Here is a 20,596-nt window from a genome sequence, read left to right as displayed (position 1 = left end):
ATGATTAAAGAAAAACAGTAGTTGCTTAACAATTGTGATACTAGCTTTCCAATGTAGTTGCTTAACAATTGTGATACTAAGAAATTATTGTATTACAAAGATTCCATATGATTAGATAGAATCTAAGAGTCAAGCTGAAAATAAATGTTCCAGACTTGATCAAAATGAGTCATAAATGAGGTTTTCAACTACTGGTGTCACTTTACACGCAAGGTTTACATCAACGGAGTTTTGTGGTTAGTTAATTGATGTGCAATTACTTTCCAGAACATAAAAAAGCCACAGCGGTCCTTCTTTCACACCAAGTCTATAGGCCATCTTTTGTTTGGCAACTTAAGCTCTTTATGAGTGTTTGTATGGTATAGGCTGTTTGTCTGTCTCACAGTCTATGTTTATCTAGGCAGGTCTCAACACTATACTGGTTAAGCCTTCTTGTTAACCCAGCACAGTCATTGATTGCCTCAATAATTAGTGGGAACAGAAGTTCCTTGCCTGGCTTTGTTTATTGTTAACAACACAGCAGAGCCTTAACCTTCACAAGATGATAGAGCTGATATTGCAGAGTATACAAAAATTCACACATTTCATGTTTTAGTTAACAGGATACAAATGATATGGCCACAATAAAGTTGTCTTTAGTTTGACATTCAAAACTAAAAAAGAAGCTATGTTACTGTGTTTAAGTGTGCCTAAGGAGCCTAAAGAATCAGGACTAGCACTACCTACTAGGCAATTAACAGTTGTGTTGGGCTGTGCTGCCTCCAGGGGCTTATAAGCACATGGGGTTGTTACCAGACTGTCATGTGATACAGGCTTTTAGTCATTAGATTTACATTTACATTTACATTTTCAGCATTTAGCAGACGCTTTTATCCAAAGCGACTTACACAATGAGCAGAACACAATGAGCAATTGAGGGTTAAGGGTCTTGCTCAGGGACCCAACAGTGGCAACTTGGTGGTGGCGGGGCTTGAACCGGCAACCTTCTGTTTACTAGTCCAGTACCTTAACCACTGAGCTATCACTGGCCCATTAGCACAGTAAACGTTCAACATCACATTTTTATCAAACTAAATGAAACCTATAAAAGCATTAACCAAAAGTATTGTCTGAGTTTACTATGTACTTCAGAATTGCACTTTCACTTTGCAGTGGACCAAGTGTGATGACTACAATCTCAACGTGCGGAAGCTGGGTAGCAAAAAGATGTGTATGACTCACAGTTCTGTCCCCCTGTTGTCTTTTGCTATGTATACCATGTGGCACTGTTGCCATAAACAGATGAGAAAACTAAACCTACTGGGAATAACGACACCATAAGCTTACAGGTCTTTTTTCTAAGAAACAGCATATTACCCTCTCTATTCAACTACAAACCAGGTTTGTTATTATCTTTCCCCCTATTAAAATGCAGCCCTAATTGTCAGGCAGGAAACAGAGCAACCTGGGCAGAGTACAGATATTTACTGTGATAATCATTAACTGTTTAGTGGAATTCCATTTTAGCTGAGCAGTTATCCTTGCATAGTGAAGCAGATAAGAGCCTACTTCTACTACTTCTGTCCATAGAAAACCCACTATATTAAATAATGTGGACTAAGACTGGACTTTATTTAGAATTAGATTAGAATATTAGAATTATAATTGCAAATGAAATGGCAAATGTGTAATGTTATGTGACTGGGCCTAAATAACGAAGTTAACTGTCTTTTATGTTCTTCTGTCAATGAATGACAATCAGTTACTTAATAATCAAATATCTCATCACTGCTGTTTAAGCTAATTGTGTTTATTTGAAATGAAGATAAAAATGGGCAGATTTCCAAACCTACTTTTTAGGCATTGGCACAAACTGGGCATATTACCAAATACTACAGTAGTAATGTAATAAACATCAATGTGCTGGGCCAGGCCTTTAAACTTTACAACAGTTTACAGGAGTTCTTAAAAGAACATTTTAGACATAGAACAATGTTTGATATATTAAAGCTATTATGTTTATTAATAGATAATTAAAGTGTTCAGTATCCAAGTAATTAAAGTAAATACAGCAAGCATAATTCCAATTTTATTACCAAACAAGTGGCAACTCAGAAACAAGAAGAATAAAAACACATAAAGACTCAATAAGATTGAGATGACAGGCTAACATAAAGCTACCACATTAAAAGTTATTTCCAGGTGTGTAACTAGCTAAGATAATACAAGATTATAATTTCTGCTGCTGCCTAGTTACCCTGTGAGATGAATTATTAGCAAGAAGACCTTTGTAGCAATTAACTGCTACATAATCTTATCTCCATGTGGACTTTCGTCCACCATCAACACCTAAATCAAAGATTCATCAGTTTGGCAGGAGGAAACCAATCAAATCTCTGCAGTAACAATTACTGCAGTAACAATTACTATTGAACAATATGGCACTGAGTTTTCTATACATTATGTTTATTTGTTTATTAATCACCATGAACAATGCATAGCAAATATATAAAGGAATACTGAATTGACTATACAGATGAAGTAAGTGATATTGTTGTTTGTTTACTGGGATTTTAATGTCATGTTTTACACTTTGGTTACATTCATGACAGGAACGGCAGTTACTCATTACACAAGGTTCTTCAGTTCACAAGGTTATATCGATCACAGTCATGGACAATTTAGTATCTCTAATTCACCTCACTTGCATGTCTTTGGACTGTGGGAGGAAACCGGAGCACCCGGAGGAAACCCACGCAGACACTGGGAGAACATGCAAACTCCACACAGAAAGGACCCGGACCGCCCCACCTGGGGATCGAACCCGGACCTTCTTGCTGTGAGGCAACAGTGCAACCCACCGAGCCACCGTGCCACCCAGTAGGTGATATTAAACATCGTATTGGCCCAAGCTTAAAAATGTAAAATTGGAAAGTCTGACAACTGCAGTAATTCAAACAATGTGATTATACAATTATATAATTGTAAATAATTGTATTTTCATTATAGGTCATTTGTAAAAAACGTTTCAATAGATCCTGATATACAAATGACATAGTTGTTACAATTCCATTTCTCTCCCCTACTTAAAGCATAATTATGAACTACATGATAGTACAAATGTACTTAATTAACATTAGATGTCACTTGGAGCCATTTCTAAGCAACTTACATCAAAACTACATCTTTATTCCAAAACCTTAATGCTCGATTGACATCTATAGCTGATTACTAGCGCAAATAAGAGCCTTCTGGAGGAACGTTTTGTTGTCAGATACAACAAAGACTGTGTTATTTGGCCACAATGTGAGGCAAACCCAACAACACCGTAACTACTGTAAAGCATTAAGAGGTGCAAAAAGAGGACATCATAATTCAGAAAGGTTCCCAAAAAATTCTCAGATCCTCAAACCATCAGCCAGGTGGTTAAAAATTGAAAACAGTTAGCTGTCTGAACTGAAACAAGATCGAAAAAAGTGTAACCAGTCTATAAAGAGTTACATTTTAAGTGACAGTGGTAGCCTAGTGGGTAGAGCTTTGGGCTATCAACCGGAAGATTGGCGGTTCAAATCCAGGCTCTGCTATGAAGCCACTGTTGGGTCCTTGAGCAAGGCCCCTAACCCTGTCTGCTCCAGGGGTGCCGTACGATGGCTGACCGAAAACAATCTGGGAGTTGCGAAGAAAGAATTTCATTGTACTGTACAACTGTATATGTATATATGACAAATAAAGTATATCTATCTATTTTGCCTTTACCAAACAAAATAACATTCTGGACATTCTGGACTAAACACTGGACCTATTATTTATTATTTAACATTGCACCATTCGGATTACACACTGGACTGTTGTGTTATTATTTATCATTGCGCATTTATCATTGCACAAGTTGCACCTGCACTTTACCATCACCCCGGACAGCACACTGGACTGTCGTAATTATTCATCATTGCACCTGCACTTTACACAACTGTCATACGTATACGTATAGTTATAGTTATTTTTTCACCATCCTTATATAGTTATAGTTACAGCTGTATAGTTACTATTTACTTAGGGGTGGGTTTATAAAATCGATTTTTCGATTCGAATCGATCTTTATTTGAACAATCCGATATCGATTCATATAAACGCGAGATCGATCTTTTAAATACGCCCCTTTTTACGGTGCACACGGAAATCTGTTACCCCCTTTAATTTCGCGTGACCAGCCAGTGTTTTTTCATGTAACGAGATCTGACCTGCACATCAGTTCAGCATGGCAGAAGCTCAAGTTATGACCACTACACAACTTTCTGCACTGATTTTCGCTCGGCGACGGGTCGGTGCTGGATTCGGGAGGAACTCGGTGTTCGCTCTTCGATCAAAACTCGGCTCTCAATCAATGTGAGAAACAGCGAGGGGAAACACAGGGGAGAGGTTGTAAACAGGTGGTGGAGCGCAATATAGTTTCTATCAGAATACATCAGCACACGCGAGTTTTACAGTATTTCTGACCTGATCGTTCTCTACAAAACTAAATATTTATTAACCTCCAACTCACTATAGAACAAGCCATGCTGCTCGTGTTGCCAAATCCACTCAGATTCATTTATTTCATCAGCGCACAAACTTTGATCGCTCGCTACTTGTTGATGTGCATGTTTGGACGTGGTATCATTAAACCTTTCATCACTTCTCACGTGTGTTTTCGTGACAAAACGTAGTTTTGGAGAGCAGAGAAGCTCGCCTGTGATTCCCCCTGGTGATAGATGATGTAGTGTAAAACCCCCCATCGCCGATCAGTCGTGTAGTGTGAACATCACAGCGACCAGGTGTTAATCAGAGTGTCGTGTAGTGTAAACTTGGTAAGCTGTTCAACAGCCAGGTGTATGTTTACATTACATTTACAATGTTGTAGCGTGTCAGATATATAAAATAATAATAAAAAATGAATGTTACTGTTTTCTGTTTTGGATTAATTATTTATGTAAACAAAATACACAAAAATTTTTAATAATGAGTGTTCTTTGTACAATTATCACCTTCGTTCTCTGAACATCTGTACATATTTAAACAAAACCTGTTAATGTAACTCAAATATGCCTAAATGTGTTGAATCGAAATTGAATCGAAAATCGAATCGAAAATCGAAGATCGAAGATCGAATCGGGACCTTGTGAATCGGAATCGAATCGATCCAGGAAATTAGTGGCGATACCCAGCCCTATATTTACTCATCCTTTATTACTAGTACTGTTACTAATACATACCTTACTAATCTTTATTATTATTACTGTTATTATTATAATGTATACCTAACTAATCTTTATTAATTATTACTGTTATTATTATAATAAATATTCATATTCATTTTTATTAATATGCTTATTGTTATTATTGCTATTATGTATTTAGTACTATGTACATAGATATAATTTCATATATGTAAATGGCTATAGTTATAACTTTATATTCATATTGATCATAGACATATGTTTACTGATATTCTCTGTTTTTCTTTGCACAATGTTACTATTTGCACTTCTGGTAGATTTACATTTTACATTTACATTTTCAGCATTTAGCAGACGCTTTTATCCAAAGCGACTTACACAATGAGCAATTGAGGGTTAAGGGCCTTGCTCAAGGACCCAACAGTGGCAACTTGGTGGTGGCGGGGCATGAACCGGCAACCTTCTGTTTACTAGTCCAGTACCTTAACCACTGAGCTATCACTGGCCACACTGGCCTGGTAGATGCTAACTACATTTCGTTGCCTTGTACCTGTACTGAGCAATGACAAAGTTGAATCTATCCATCTATCTATCTATCTATTTGGTTAAACTCTACAAAGTTTGCCAAGCAGAGCAATCAAAGATTCACTGAAATTGTTGGAAACCCAATAAGCTTGCTAATGGCCATCAAAAGCAGCTGATCGAGGTAAAAGAGCCAAGTTAAACACAAACATAAGGAGTTTTTAGTGTACATATATTTGATCCCTCAAATCATTAGTCACAGAAGAACACAGTTGAAGTAACAGCTCAGGAATGCCATGACATGCATGCCTCCCTCCTCCAGCTGTATGTAAACTTTTACCCTGATCTGTACCTGCGAAAGTCTTGAGAATTCGTATCGTGACGTCATTGGTATGCCTGGGTCACGTCGCCCAGCCCAAAAAATTCAGTCCTGCAGCTAGCACTGAGAGAACACAGCTAACCCATGTTACGCAAACATTAACCAACTTTCAACAACTTAATAAAGCCTACTGAAGTCAGACACGCAAATGAACATTTAGTTATCTAGCTACGTGACCTGCTTGAAGAGTTGTGCCAGCTTGTCCCGTTAGCACCATGTTATCTACACCTTAACACACCAGGCTAACCGGCTAATACGTCATTTATATGGCAAGTTAGCTTACCCAGGAGTCAGAAAAGAGGCTGTCAGTAGCAGCTGTAGCTAGCGCTAACCTAAAACACCACAGCTAGCCAAAACGAACCCTGGAGAGTCGCCAAATGATCCGGGTAGCTTAGCTTTCCCTATAGCTAACCTACACAGCAACGTATAACCGAGTCCAGGTCTGTCCGTGCGTATAAACACAGTCTGAGAGAACGTTAGCCGAAAACCAGCTACAGCTAATCACATCATTCCACACACACTCACTCACTGAAGCCGTGAGTTTCGCTTCCAGCTCTTCTCAAACAAGTCAACTTACCTGTTCAGCAAAAAACAGCACACTTCGGCCTGTCCTTATATACAGTCACAAGGTGTCGAAATCACACACCAGACCTAAAATCCAAACATAAGTGTTGGTGCGGTGTGAGACGTAAAGTTCCCTCGATAAGCAGGACAATCCTGCGCTCCTCCGCCGCCGTTTCACCTGCCTGTGTCGGTACACTGCGCTACTAACCCGCTTTAGCCAAACCTCAAACCTCGCCCTTCCTTAGTAACGCCCCGCCCACTTCTCCATACAGATCCACGCTCAACACTAACGAGCCGGACTAAGTGAGTCATGTTCAAACCTACACATCACTTCATTCATTCATTTATTCATTCATTGCCTGGTTTACCACGTCCATCCGACTCTGTGTCGCGGTGGGTACAATGGACAGATCACCAGTCCATCACAGTGGCAGTTGTAGTCTCGTGGTTAAGGTACTGGACTCAGCCCCGGTTCTGGACTGCTTTGCTTGGGGGGGCAGTAAAACCTAATGAGGGGGCATGTTGATAGTCATGTTTTTGAAGCCAGAAATATATTCAAGGCTTGATTTGTGCATGAATGATGACAGCCAAGCTATTGATACTGGCTTAAAGTGATGTATGAGGTAAAGAAATAAAAATGCATGTTTTCGAACTTAAACTTCAAACCCAATGATTAAAAAATACATGTTGATTATGTAAATGGAGAAAAAAGATTATCTAATTGTATTTCATTTTAATACGCCCCCTTAATTAAATTGCCATTACTAATAGAACAACTCTATTTCTTGAAAGGCTTTAATACAAATTTATGTCAAAGCTGACAAATGTACCTACACACAGACTGAGAATATTCAAACGTGGAAATAGGAATGAGTGAGAATATTTATATTATTGGGAAATTAAAATATAAAGAAAACAAAAGAATACTAATTCTGTAAAAAAAAAGTGTTTACCAGTATACCTGCCTCTCGCTCACACTAACAGAACATACTGCCGAACTGAACTGTTTGGGGCAGTCTGCCGATTTTTATATGACTCAAAGAGCCAATCAGGAATAAGCAAGGAAATATCTTCACACTGTAAAACAAAATGCATTTTTGTGATTGGTTCAGAGATCATTTTAAAAATAGCCGTTGCTTGCATTGTGCTTGGGGGGGCAAAGACACAATTTGGGGGGGGGGCAAAGACACAATTTGGGGGGGGGGGCAAAGACACAATTTGGGGGGGGGGGGCAAAGACACAATTTGGGGGGGGGGGGGGGGGCAATGCCCCCCCAGCCCCCCCCTAGCGCCGGCCCTGACTGGACTAGTAAGCAGGATGTTGCTGGTTCACATCCCACAACTGCCAGGTTGGGCAAGGCCCTTAACACTGATTTGCTTAGATCAGTGTTTCTCAACCTTTTTTCAGTCACGGTACCCTTTAAAAGTATTCAAAATCTCAAGTCACCCCAGTCTAAAATGTATTTAAAAACGTACACTCTGCATCCCTTGGACTGCTAACACACAAAAACACTACAGGGATGAGACGTACTGTGGTTGCATTGCATTAAGTTTCAGAAAAATCCTCTCTTGTGCAGAGATGTGCCTGTGTTTGTTTCTGCTTCAAAACAGACGCGCCATGAAGCAATCAGATTTAACATCATTAAACAAGTTTATAGTTTATTTCTCAATTATTTGTCATTATACCACTAGCACTGCTCATGGTTTTTCTGTAGCTCGGTGACGGCTCTCAAACTTAAACTCAAAAGAAGCTTTATTGGCATGACAAATAAGGACATTCGTATTGCCAAAACAAGTTAGAGAGAAATAATAAAAATAACAATAAAAAAGAACAAATATATACAAAACAGTTACATGTGCAAAAATATTAAATAGAATAAAATATTAATAAAAACAGTGCAAAATAATAACAATAAAAATTATAATATTTACATTAATGAGGTAATTACCTCTCTCTCTGTGTGTGTGTGTGTGTGTGTGTCGCTTGCTCTCTCCGCGACACTGAAAGTGATTTGAATTTCGACAATAAACAGCTCTTATTATGACTGATTAATTCCCTCTACTGATGGAAGCGGAATGGTTGAATTACAGCCGATAAGAACTGCACAGAAATATAAATATATATACAGCGGCTCCCAGAGGCGCGACTCGGTTCCTTTTGTTCATTTTAAAGAGCCGTTCAATAGAATCGGATCGTTCGCGAACGACTCATCATTATAGGCAACGCACGCAACCCGCGTTGACGTTGTAGCATGGGGAAAGGGGCGTGTGAGACAAATTTTGATGTTTGAGGCGGCTAATGGTCTACATTTTCATGATAAGTTGACTTTTTGTATTTTAAATTTATTTCATTTTCAATATCAGTAACGTCAGAATATTTTTGACGGCACCCCGGTTGAGAAAGGCTGGCTTAGCCTGTAAGTAAGTCTGCTAAATGCTGAAAAAGTAAATCACAGGGCAAACTCACTCACAAACACATTCATACCTTGGTCAATTTAGTATCTCCAATTAACCTGACTACATGTCTTAGGACTGTAGGAGTAAACCAGAGCTCAACATGCCAATTCGACACTCTGTTGATTTGAGGCGACAGTGCTACCCACCAAGCCACCGTGCCACCCTCCTTTACGGACATTTACAATTTTAGCATTTAGTAGACACTTTTATCCAAAGCAACCGACAGTACTGTGACAAAATATTGTCTAAGCAATTGAGGGTTAAGGGTCTTGCTCAAGGGCCCAACAGTGGCAACCTGGCAGTGGTGGGGCTTAAACCAGTGACCTTTTGATTACTAGACCTTAACCACTAGGCTACAACTGCCCACACACGTAGGAATCAAATCTGTGAAACCTGTTCCTGTATAAATCAGGAGTTTTCAACCTTTTTTTCTCAGACACCATGTGCAAAAAATTCTGTGACCCCCTTGACATGGGTAATAATATTATTCTTACATTTTCAGCAAGGATGACAAAAGGTATTGTCTTTTTGCTCATGGGAAATTCAATAAATCCACAATGAAAGTATACTATCTTGGTATTTTCTGATTTTGGTTGATGTCCCATTGTCCCATTGACCTTTGACCTTTTGCATTTTTCTAAGTTTTTCTCCCAATCTTGTCATGTCCAATTCCCTAGTGCATTTCGCTTCCTCTCTTCTGCTGCTAATTTCTACTCCTGGCCGAAAAGAGTTGTGACTAACACACGGCCCCTCCGACACATGTGCAGTAGCTGACTGCTTCTTTTCACCTGCACAAGGCGAGTTCATATGGGGCTCAGTCTCACGTACGAAGAGTCACGCACTGATCTCCATTATCCCTCTTCTCTGATACAGGCATCATCGATCAGCCAGCAAAGTCTGTAATTGCATAGGTTATAAGGAATCCACTCTGGCATCCAACCCGTCGGACATTGTCTGTATAGGTGCCAGCTGCTGGTAGCAGAGCTAAGATGAGTTCCAGATGTCAGCTCTGGTGTGTTAGTCTGTTTCACAAAAATGAAAAATGTAAAAACTCATAATCCCTTGTATAGGATTCCTTAGAATCCTGGAATAATACCCACCTTGCTTAATGACGCTCATGATCACAAAGATAGCAATCTATACTGTATGTACTGAATACATTATGTTAATTTTTTATCTTATCTGTTCCCTGTGTTTCTATAAATGTATGAAGTATTTCACCTGTATACATATACATACAGTATTTCACCAACAATGCTGTGCTGCAGAACAGAGCACAGGGCATGCGTGGCATACTAATGCGCAGTGGACGCAGTAGGGAGTGTGGATTCATCAGCGATGCTAAGCCTGTCACAGTCACAGCTTTATCTCTCCAGCACAAGAGCACTGACTTGTGAAATGCAATCATCATATACACAGTTTAGTTATCTGACTGAAACTTCAAGATACACTGTATGGATGTGCTGGTGATATGTGGATACCTGACTATGAGCTTGTTGGACATGCTTGAGTGAGGAGGCATTGCTTAGTGTTTGAAAAGTATAAAAGACCAGGGCCCACAGTCGTACTGAAGTTTAAAAGATTAAGTATAGGGTGACAGCTAAAGGCTCACACGCAGTGATTACAATAAAGGGAAGCTTGTGTAGATGAATGATGGCTGCATCCATTTAGCATGTATAATCCTAACCTTATTCTATATTAATTGGGGTGAGACTAAAGCAGCAGCCAAACACAATTTACCCTTTAAAAATGCATTTACAAGAGCACATTTTTATTTAACTACCAGCAGAGGCTTTGAACAAAGTGCTGTTACAATGTGTTTAGTTAATAGTCTATTAAACTGTTAGAAACCTACAGCAGCCAGTGAATAGTCTTGCTGATTTTTGCTGAGCACCCAGAGGAAACCCACGTGGACATGGGGAGAACATGCAAACTCCAAACAGAAAGGACCCAGACTGCGCCACCTGAGGATCGAACCCAGAACCTTCTTGCTGTGAGGCGACAGTGCTACCCACTAAGCCACCGTAACGCCCCGCCCCACCCCGCCCCGCCCCGCCCCGCCCCGCCCCGCCCCGCCCAAACTGTTGTCAAAAGCTGGAATTGTGGGACATCACTATGCCGTAGCTTTAAGATTCCTTCTCAGTGAAACAACACAGCCAAGTCCAACCATAAAAACAGTTCCAGAGCATTTTCTTACTCCTCCACCACACTTTACAGTTGGCAACATGCATTCTGGCAGGTGGTTTTCTACCGCAAACACAGATTTGTTTATCAGATTCTAAAGCATAATTTAGTTGTAGTCTAGCGGTTAAGGTACTGGACTAGTAAGCAGAAGGTTGCTGGTTCAAACCCTGCCACTGCCAGGTTGCCACTGTTGGGCCCTTGAGCAAGACCCTTAACCCTCAATTGCTTAGACTGTATACTGTGAGTCGCTTTGGTTAAAAAAAGCGTCTGCTAAATGCCAAAAATGTAAAATGTAAATGTATTCTTCCATGGTATCTGTTTCTGTTTGTATTTTACACCACACCAACCAGCACTTGCCATTTGTGATTTTACAAAAGTTCACTTATGCTGATCAGTTGATCTATCACTCAGGGGGGCAATGTTTTCCAAACTGTTAACTACTTAGACTTTTTGGGAATTTAATGAGCAAGAAGGCAAGAAGGTAATTCCCCATCCAAACTTACCTTTCTAAGACACAACAAAATAATCATCAAGATTCAAACTCAAGACTTCATCCGAGTGTCCATCCATGAGGTCAAGGCTCTATGCAGTTCGTCCATAAACTCATCCAATTCTGTCTTTATGTACCCACTCATGCTGGAGTGAGAAAGGGTCTTCCCTAAACTGCTCCACAAAATGTACACGCCTGTTGGCAAAGGGTGTGGCTGGAACACCTGAACTTAAAAAATAGGAGGGGTGTCCCAATACATTTGGCTGTGATGTATATATAAATGCATTCTCAGACAGCTTGTGTCTGCTGAGATCTACAGCATTTGATTCATAGGTCTAGCTGACCTCTGAGATGACCTTTAAATATCAAAGTATCAACAGCCAGGAGGGACAAAGTGCCAAAACCAGGGGACGTGGTTTTAAAACAATGCTGTCAAATTATATTAAACAGGACTTGTGTGAATCAGACATGCAAAAAACATGCAAAAATCAGCAGAATTTGCTGCTAAACCTAAATTTCATAGATAAAAAAAGAGCAGCATTATAATGTTTAAAACATTTGATATAAATGTAGAAAATGTAGGATCTAGAGGAGCATGCTAATATGTTTCTCATCTATTTTAAACGTGTCAGTGTGAAATTTGAATCTGTTGAATGTTGTAGCTCAGACAGAATTAAAGCCATTTTCCATTTCTTATAACAGCTTTCCACCTAGTGGCCAAATATTGAACTGCATAAACATTGTTTAAATGACGTAAAGGGTTTGTTTTAAAATGCTAAATAAACAAGAGTTGGTGAATATCTTACATTTACTGTAAGACACTGAAAATATGTATATATTGTGGAAATAATATGACAGGAGCCGCTCAGGTGGCGCAGCAGTAAAGTACGCTAGCTCACCAGAGTTGGGGTTTCAAATAAATCGTATCGAATCTCAGCTCTGCCTTTCCAACTAGGCTGGGCGGCTGTATGAATAACGACTGGCTGTTGTTCAGGGTTAGAGGGTAAGAAAGTCAGATCATAGGTCCTTATAACTGGTGCTACTGCAGCCCTTGCTGGCTGACTGATGGCACCTGCACAGGGCTGAGGAATAATGCTGATGGGGGTGTGGCCCTCCATACACAGTGCCCGTCAAGTGTATGAACTCGACTCATGCAGGTGAAAAATGCACTATCTGTACTGACTGTGCGTACCGGAGGGGGCGCAAGTCAGTTGAGAGCGTCCTCAGTCAGCGGTGAAGGGTCGAATCAGTATAGAGGACGCAGTCAGGGTAATTGGACACGACTAGACTGAGGGATAAAACTTGGGGAAAAAAGAGGGGGGGAAAATATGACAGGAAATACAGAGCTAACTTTTGTGTGTGTTGATAGTTCTTATTATAATTAAGGTCAAATCATAAAAGCAAAACTGATATAAAAACAACACAGTTTGAACACCCCCCTTTTTTGTTCACTCTACTCATTTCGGGCGGCACGGTGGCTCGGTGAGTAGCACTGTGGCCTCACAGCAAGAAGGTCCCAGGTCCTTTCTGTGTGGAGTTTGCATGTCCTCCGTGTCTGCGTGGTTTTCCTCCGGGAGCTCCGGTTTCCTCCCACAGTCCAAAGACATGTAAGTGAGGTGAATTGGAGATACTAAATTGTCCAGGACTGTGTTCGATATAACCTTGTGAACTGAAGAACCTTCTGTACTGAGTAACTACCATGTCTGTCATGAATGTAACCAAAGTGTAAAACATGACATTACAATCCCAATAAACAAACTCTACTCATTTCTAATTGTCCAGTACAATTCCTCTTCTGCTTGCACCACTACGTTGGTCAAGGCAGGCTGTAGACTAGCACCCTGCCCTTCCAAATGTCTGAAGTCACCGGCTGCTTCTTTTACACCAGCCAGCGGTGGATTCTTACAGAAAGCTGTACAGTGTATGCCCATTGTCTTTCTTCTCTACCTGTGTTAACACCACCACTGGACAGAAGATGGCACTACTGTATCAGCAATGAGACAAAACCCTACTAGCCCTACAAGCATCCCTGGGTATTTACCAGAGCAGCATTTTAAACAGGTGAAATTTTATGGCAAAGGTCTTCCATTTAACTTATTCTACTCCCAGTGTTTATTTACAGAAATTGCATAGTCATGCCATGTAGTAATGGGTGCAATTTTGGCAGAATAGCCAAATTAGAAGATTTGTCTACACACCGATGGCCAAGTACAGAGTGAGTATGAAACATTCACATCAAGAAATAGGATTTATTTTCTGGGCTATAGACTTTTATTTTCAAATAACTTTTATGCTGTTTTATCATGAACAAAACCTGTTTCAACTGAAACATTTACAAAATTTTACATGGAACACAGATGAAATCAACAATCAAAAATGAATGAAAAGTCTTTGGAAGTGACTTCACAAATGCCTTTTTGCTGCATTTCACAGTACCATGCAAAACCATAGATCATTTAAAGTACTTGCATATGATCTAAATGTAACAAAATGACTAAAATCTGCTACATTTGTTTCTTTATCAAACAGCCTGGGATGAAGTTTAAGCCCAACAGATCAGCGTTTTCATGTTACTCTCTGCTTCTTAACGCAACTCTGAGATCAGATATCTAACTGCTTAACATGAGAGAAGAGTTTACAGTACCAAAGGTCATGATCTGACATGTTCTGTGCAGTTTAACTTTCCAAACTGGTCCAGACTAGATTACGCCCTACAGTATGTACACCTGATGCTTTGTGTATCAAAATGTTTAAACACTGAATAATACTGCTTAAAGAGAAATGCTGACTCTATTAAAAGCTTTACAAAAGCATCTGAACGTAGGCATGACAGTGTACAGATAGGCTTTCAGTGGCTCTTCTTAAAGGTAGTAAAAAGCATAAATATACATAACTAGTCTTTCATTTTGAGTCCTCATCAGAAGAAAAACGTTTTCACACAAGATTTCATTTTGTAAACTTTGACCATGTCCGAATATATGACTGAAATGAGAGCAAACTGCACAACTAAAGCTCTTAATATACAAATGTCCTTAATCTTAAATATCAGTGGTTTGAGGATTGATAAGGGAGCTTGAGATACAGAAGTAACTTTGGACATGGCCATTGTCTACTTATCTAAAAGCAGCACCTTCAACTAAAACAGTGTGCAGACATGTTCCTCTGGGCCATAAAGCACACCAAGCTTCTGCGACCCTTCTGAACTTGGTCCCTCTCACCCTCCTTTTCCACACCATCTCAAAGTCAAGTGAGTAAATGAGGCTCCCAGGACTGGCTGGCCAACTGGGGGCGACACTGTGCAATAATGGGCGGCCCTGCAGGAGGCTGGCTGTCAAGACATAATCCACTGATCAAGTGCTGCAGTGCTGGACCTCTGGTCTTCCATCTCTGTTGGACAAGAGAAACAAACAGAACATAGAAATATGGTTAATGTGCAATGAAGTACAATAAACTTGGAATTACTTGGAACCTACATTGGTTTTTTTAAAAGCTCAATAATATTGATGACACAGAACAATGCATAATCTAAACTAGTACTATACAGTCCTTATAGTAAAACGTTTGGCTGATGTATAGTAAAATTTACTTGGCTGTTGTCTTTGTGATGTATGTAGGCAGTGAACAGACTTCTATATATTTAAATAGGTAGATAATACAACACCATAACTGACATCAAAGCAAACATATCAACAAGATATAGCTGAAGTTAAAGGTTTACATAGACTTTTAAGGTACAGGGCTACTATGCACACAACTTTACATCAGTAGGGAATCTGAGGGTGGGTTAAATCCCAAATGGATTCCAACTCTCCAAGTCTGCACTATACCCTAGGTGGTGTACGATCTAATATGGGTATTATTGTGGTTTTTATGAAATATGATTAAATCTGCTGGATAAGTTAGATACATATAAAAGGATGAAAGAATGGTAAACATTTACATTTATTACAACACCCACATGCTGGTGATTAGTGTGGACGCTTTCAGATTCATCCCTGTCTACTAGCTATAGAAACTGCTCTCAATGTGTTTTATGCACTCAATTTTATATGCACTCAAAGTTTGTGTTCATATTATGCACACAACTCAAATGTTTTTAATAAATTAGGGACGGGTTGTCATCTGAAATGTCTGTATAAATTAAACATTCTGGCTAAAGATGTCATAAGCTTAAGTTTGGAATTCCTATCAGGACATTGTAGTCAACTGTCAATACCTAAAATTTACTATTTGACTTTTTTTGTAATTTAATTAGTAATTAATTAATTTAATTAATTAGATACCTAGTATTTTACTATTAGAATTCACAATCTGACAGTATTAGAAGCACAAGAAGGCACAACTTATCAAAATAAATGGGTTTCGAAAGGGCGGTTTCTTTCCATTGAGACGTCACTGAGCACTGGTGGACGCAAGACACAAACAAATGTACTAAAACCATTTATTAAGCACTCTCTCTCTCCCTCTCTCTTTCTCACTCAATCTTTCTCCCACACTTTTACACACATGGTCTGTGTTTAGTCTCAACCAAAAGAACATAAATCAGGCTTTGATCAGTTTCAAATTCAGCTGTGCTGGAAAGAGAGCATAATCCCTTATAATTGATAGTGAAGACGCAGATTGGTCACGTTGGTTTGGAACGTGAGGCAGCAGTATAAACCTGATATTTAGAGATTTGTATCTCCTCAGGCTCACACTAAGATCACTAGAGAATACATTTAGGCAGTTTCTTACACACCAGATTTTACACTAATCATTCTGGAGTTGCAGTAAGAGGTAGTGTTATTTATCTCAAGTGTTGTTCACTTTGCATAGCAACACAACACACACACTGTATATTTGCATGGTGTGCTAGGTTCATTATCAGGTTACATTCTGGACTCCTAAAGACATTGTGATGTTATAGAAGTCTACACACATCTGTTAAAATGCTAGTATTTTGTGATGTAAAAAATAAACAAAGGTGAAACATTTTAGAACCTATTCTACCCTTAATGTGACCTATAATCTCTACAATTCAATAAAAAACTAACTAAAAATAAAGACGTCTATGCTTCCATGCAAAAGCACTCCAAATCTTTCAGACTGCAAGGACATTTCCTGTGCATCACCCTCCTTAGGTGACCTTAAAGATTTTCATTTAGATTCAGATCTGGGCTCTGGTTGGGCCATTTTTAAATTTCTTCTGCTGAAGCCATTCTTTTGTTGATGTGAAGGTATAAACTGGGTTGTTGTTGTGCTAAAGGTGGAATTTCTTCATCATCTTCAGCTTTTTAGTAGAGGTCTAAAGGTTTTGTACCAGGATTGACAAATATTCGGAACTGTTCCTAATACCCTACACCTTGACTAAAGAAAAAACAGCCACAAAGCTGATGCTGCCACCACCAGCACTGGCAGGAAATTCCTGAAGCTCCTTTAATATTTATCCACTTGTTAATGAACATCTTTACTGTGTTCCATGGTATACGTAATGCCTCAGAATTCTTTGTACTTATACATAAAAATGCAGTGCCATTACTGCCCATTCTAATGTCATATATGCTACACAGCATGCATAAGCAGTCCTGATACTATGAGCTTACCTGTCTAGATTCTTTAGGGTTGCATGGTTCCAATTTAACCTTTGACCCTGAGGAAAATGCAGTGATTGTCAGGCACAGGTCATGCTGGCGAATCTGTGGCTCAACCAGTACCCATTTCTGAAACGAAACAAGAGGTTAAGACAGGGTAGGAGGGTATTACTTTAAATAGCTTTGCATAGAATCTTCCAGTCAGAAAAAAGATGTATAAATGCCATTCAAAATAATTATGTTCTATTTATTTCACAGCATATTGCTTGCACAAATGATTAATAGTTAAGGTTAATAGGTTAATAATGGAGAATGTGTGAGTGTGTGATGCCCTGTGATGGACTTGTGTCCTATCCATGGTGTATTTTTGCCTCATACCCTGTGTTTCCAGTAAAAAGCAGTAAATGAAAAAAATATAAATAAGATAAATAAAAGTGTTTCACACTGTGAAGTTTGTTTTTATTCTATTTTTACATTTCCTCAATTTCTCCTTTCAATGTAGTTGTTTCCAATTCCCGGCAGTTGCTGCCGACCCTCACCCTGACCAAGAAGAGCTGCAGACATGGTCAAGATTTTATGGTTTTAATATCCTATGGCTGCATCACCTGATGTGATATAGTACCAGTCTTAAAATAGCTTACAATCATTTTATTTTATTAGGGGTGCACCACATACATTACTTGCAGCGTTCTTTGTTGCAAAGTTTTATTTTTTGAAAACAGTTTAAAGCATTATTTGGCTGTTGTACTGTGTAATATTAGACTTTAACATATTTTTTGGTAACTGGAAGAATTTTAAAGCTAAGTGCTTTTGCTACATGCCAATCATAGGGTTTTAAACATAAAATGATGTGACACTTATTTATTCAGATTTTTTATGGGTAAATTTCTCTTTCTTTTTTGGATATAACATTGAACTTAAGCAAACAATAGCCCACTACTGCTGGGATCCGGGGTTCAAATCTACAGCAGTGCTATCGACCAGTCCAGTGTCTACATACAGACATGACAAAGCCTTTCCAAAATGTTGTTGCTAAATTTGAAGTATGTAATTTCCTTTATATAACTAATTTATTACATCTGTTAGCAATGTTGTGGATGAAACACATGAATTCAATAAATAGAAGGGGTGTCCCAATACTCTTATTCATATAGTGTAAGTATGTACACACACACACACACACACACACACACACACACACACACACACACACACACACACACACATACCTGTGAGGTAGGTATACCCGAACCAGTTTTACACTCAGCCAGACCCAGACTGTCTGTGTTGTGGCTTTCCAGACAGAGTCCACCCTGTTGAAGCAGACTGTATGTAATCTTCTGCTCTGGAATACTGATGAACACAGAAAATAAAACATTTAAACTAAGAGCAAACAGAACTGTATGATTAACAGCATATGAGTAATGTAAGGCTAGCAAGCCTTTAGTGGAAAACACACTTCACTAAGGTGGGAAGAACTCACCTGAGCTCTGGATACACATTTTCCAGATACCAGTGGAAAGAGTTACAGTTTAGTTTTCTTTTCAACTCCAGACGATCTGCAATACTGAACAGAGATAAACATGAGAGAATGGTAAGGAAAAAAGTTATATTAAATCAAGAAAAATAAAAAATTTTTACAGCTTGGACCAGGCAGCAGGCCACAATATTTCTGTCAAACTGGTGTGTGGGTAGCTCAGGTCGGGGAAGGGAGTGAAAGCAGGTTAATCACAGAGAAATTTTTAAAGGAATTTATAAGTAAGTCTGAATAAGTCTCATAATAAACCAAATAAATGAGCCTTATTTCACTCAGTGAAAAATCCAAACAGCATAACTGTAGCATACATACAGTATATAACTGCAGTTCACACAGGGCTGTGAGTATTATGCCAAGTTGCGATCTTAGGCTGATCAGGTGTCTACATACGGCATGACTGATCCCCCACAATGAGTTGGCATCCTGTCCAGGGTTTGTGACTGCACTGCACCCAGTGATTCTGGAAAAATCGACCCTCCAACAACTCTGACCACTATAAAGCAGTGGTAAAACATGAAAATGCTGAGGATGATTCACTGGTTAACCAAGACAAGGCCGTCTGTTTAAAATGTGGTTAAAATTTTTCCTCCAACAGTTGACGCTTGATTTTAATTAACACAGCTACAGATCTCTACAGAGTACAGTGCTAATTGGGATCTGACTGCATCTGAAACCCTGCATGTTTGTTTGTTTAGCAAAACGGTTTGAATAATTTGCATCATGTCCCAGTATAAAGGTTAAGCTCTGCTTATCGTCTTATAATTACTACACTGATGTCGGGAAAAGCTTCAAGATATCGACAACCTTTCTGTTCTTTATTAGTATGTTTAGTTAGAACTGGTAATGAACTGTTTTGCTCATAGTGTTATGTTTATATTGTGTTTTATATTTACATCTATCTATCCATCCATCCATCCATCCATCCATCCATCTATCCATCTATCTATAAGGGTGGCACGTTGGCTTGGTGAATGTCACTTTACAGCAAGAAGGTCCTAGGTTTGCTTCCCATGTTGTGCAGTCCAGGTTTTCTATGTGAAGTTTGCATGTTCTCCCTGTGTTTGTGTGGGTTTCCTCTGGATGCTCCAGTTTTCTCCCACAGTCCAAAGACATGCCATCTAGTTAATTGGAGATACTAAAGCCCCCCTAGGTATGTGTGTGTGTGTGTGTGTGTGTGTGTGTGTGTGTTTGCCCTGTGATGGACTGGCAACCTGTCTGGGGTTTTCTAGCCCTTCACACAGTAACAAACTCACTGCGACCTTTAATAGAATAAAGTGGTAGTAAAACAGACAATGAATGAATGAATCTAATCTGATATAATATAATGTAGTTGAACGTAACCAACTAACTTTTCTAGACTTAGTGTCTAGAGAAACTACTGAGGCAAAGATTTTAAGTGCATGACCATAATTTACAACCAATTTATGCCTCCTTAAGGTGTAGATAAAAAAAAATCATGGCAGTTAAATCTCTTTGTGTCCAACACAAACATACACTACTTTAGTAAATAGTATGTTCAATTAGTGCACTATAAATTGCATTGTTAAGCATTATGAAGCACATAAAGCATGAACACAACCACAAACTCATTTGTGTGTGCTCTGTAAACAATGTCTGCCTGTTATAATCATGGACTTAGGATATCCTAGTTAAAATCACCAGATTGTTGCTCAACTAGAACAGTTGAGGTGCTCCAGTG

The 20,596-nt window shown here is 39.1% G+C and overlaps 2 protein-coding genes across 3 annotated transcripts in view; both read right to left on the bottom strand.

Moving 5' to 3' along the window:
• The window catches only part of numb (NUMB endocytic adaptor protein), a 56,472-nt gene extending 49,646 nt beyond the window's left edge, over nt 1–6,826 (bottom strand). For both annotated transcript variants that reach the window (XM_063006932.1, XM_063006933.1), the window contains exon 1: nt 6,674–6,826. The gene's annotated coding sequence lies outside the window, so the exon portion shown is untranslated. The remainder of the gene's footprint in view (nt 1–6,673) is intronic.
• Nucleotides 6,827–14,894: 8,068 nt separating this feature from the next.
• The window catches only part of galnt16 (UDP-N-acetyl-alpha-D-galactosamine:polypeptide N-acetylgalactosaminyltransferase 16), a 56,466-nt gene continuing 50,764 nt past the window's right edge, over nt 14,895–20,596 (bottom strand). Inside the window, exons 12-15 of the mRNA XM_063007337.1 lie at nt 18,844–18,927; nt 18,590–18,713; nt 17,373–17,489; nt 14,895–15,177 (exon numbers count right to left, since the gene is read on the bottom strand). Coding sequence (XP_062863407.1) covers nt 15,034–15,177; nt 17,373–17,489; nt 18,590–18,713; nt 18,844–18,927 — 469 coding nt within the window. The 3' untranslated portion in view covers nt 14,895–15,033. The remainder of the gene's footprint in view (nt 15,178–17,372; nt 17,490–18,589; nt 18,714–18,843; nt 18,928–20,596) is intronic.

This window comes from Trichomycterus rosablanca, chromosome 13 (genome assembly GCF_030014385.1).
Source record: "Trichomycterus rosablanca isolate fTriRos1 chromosome 13, fTriRos1.hap1, whole genome shotgun sequence".
Classification (NCBI taxonomy): domain Eukaryota; kingdom Metazoa; phylum Chordata; class Actinopteri; order Siluriformes; family Trichomycteridae; genus Trichomycterus; species Trichomycterus rosablanca.
This window is presented reverse-complemented; position numbering and strand designations above follow the sequence as displayed.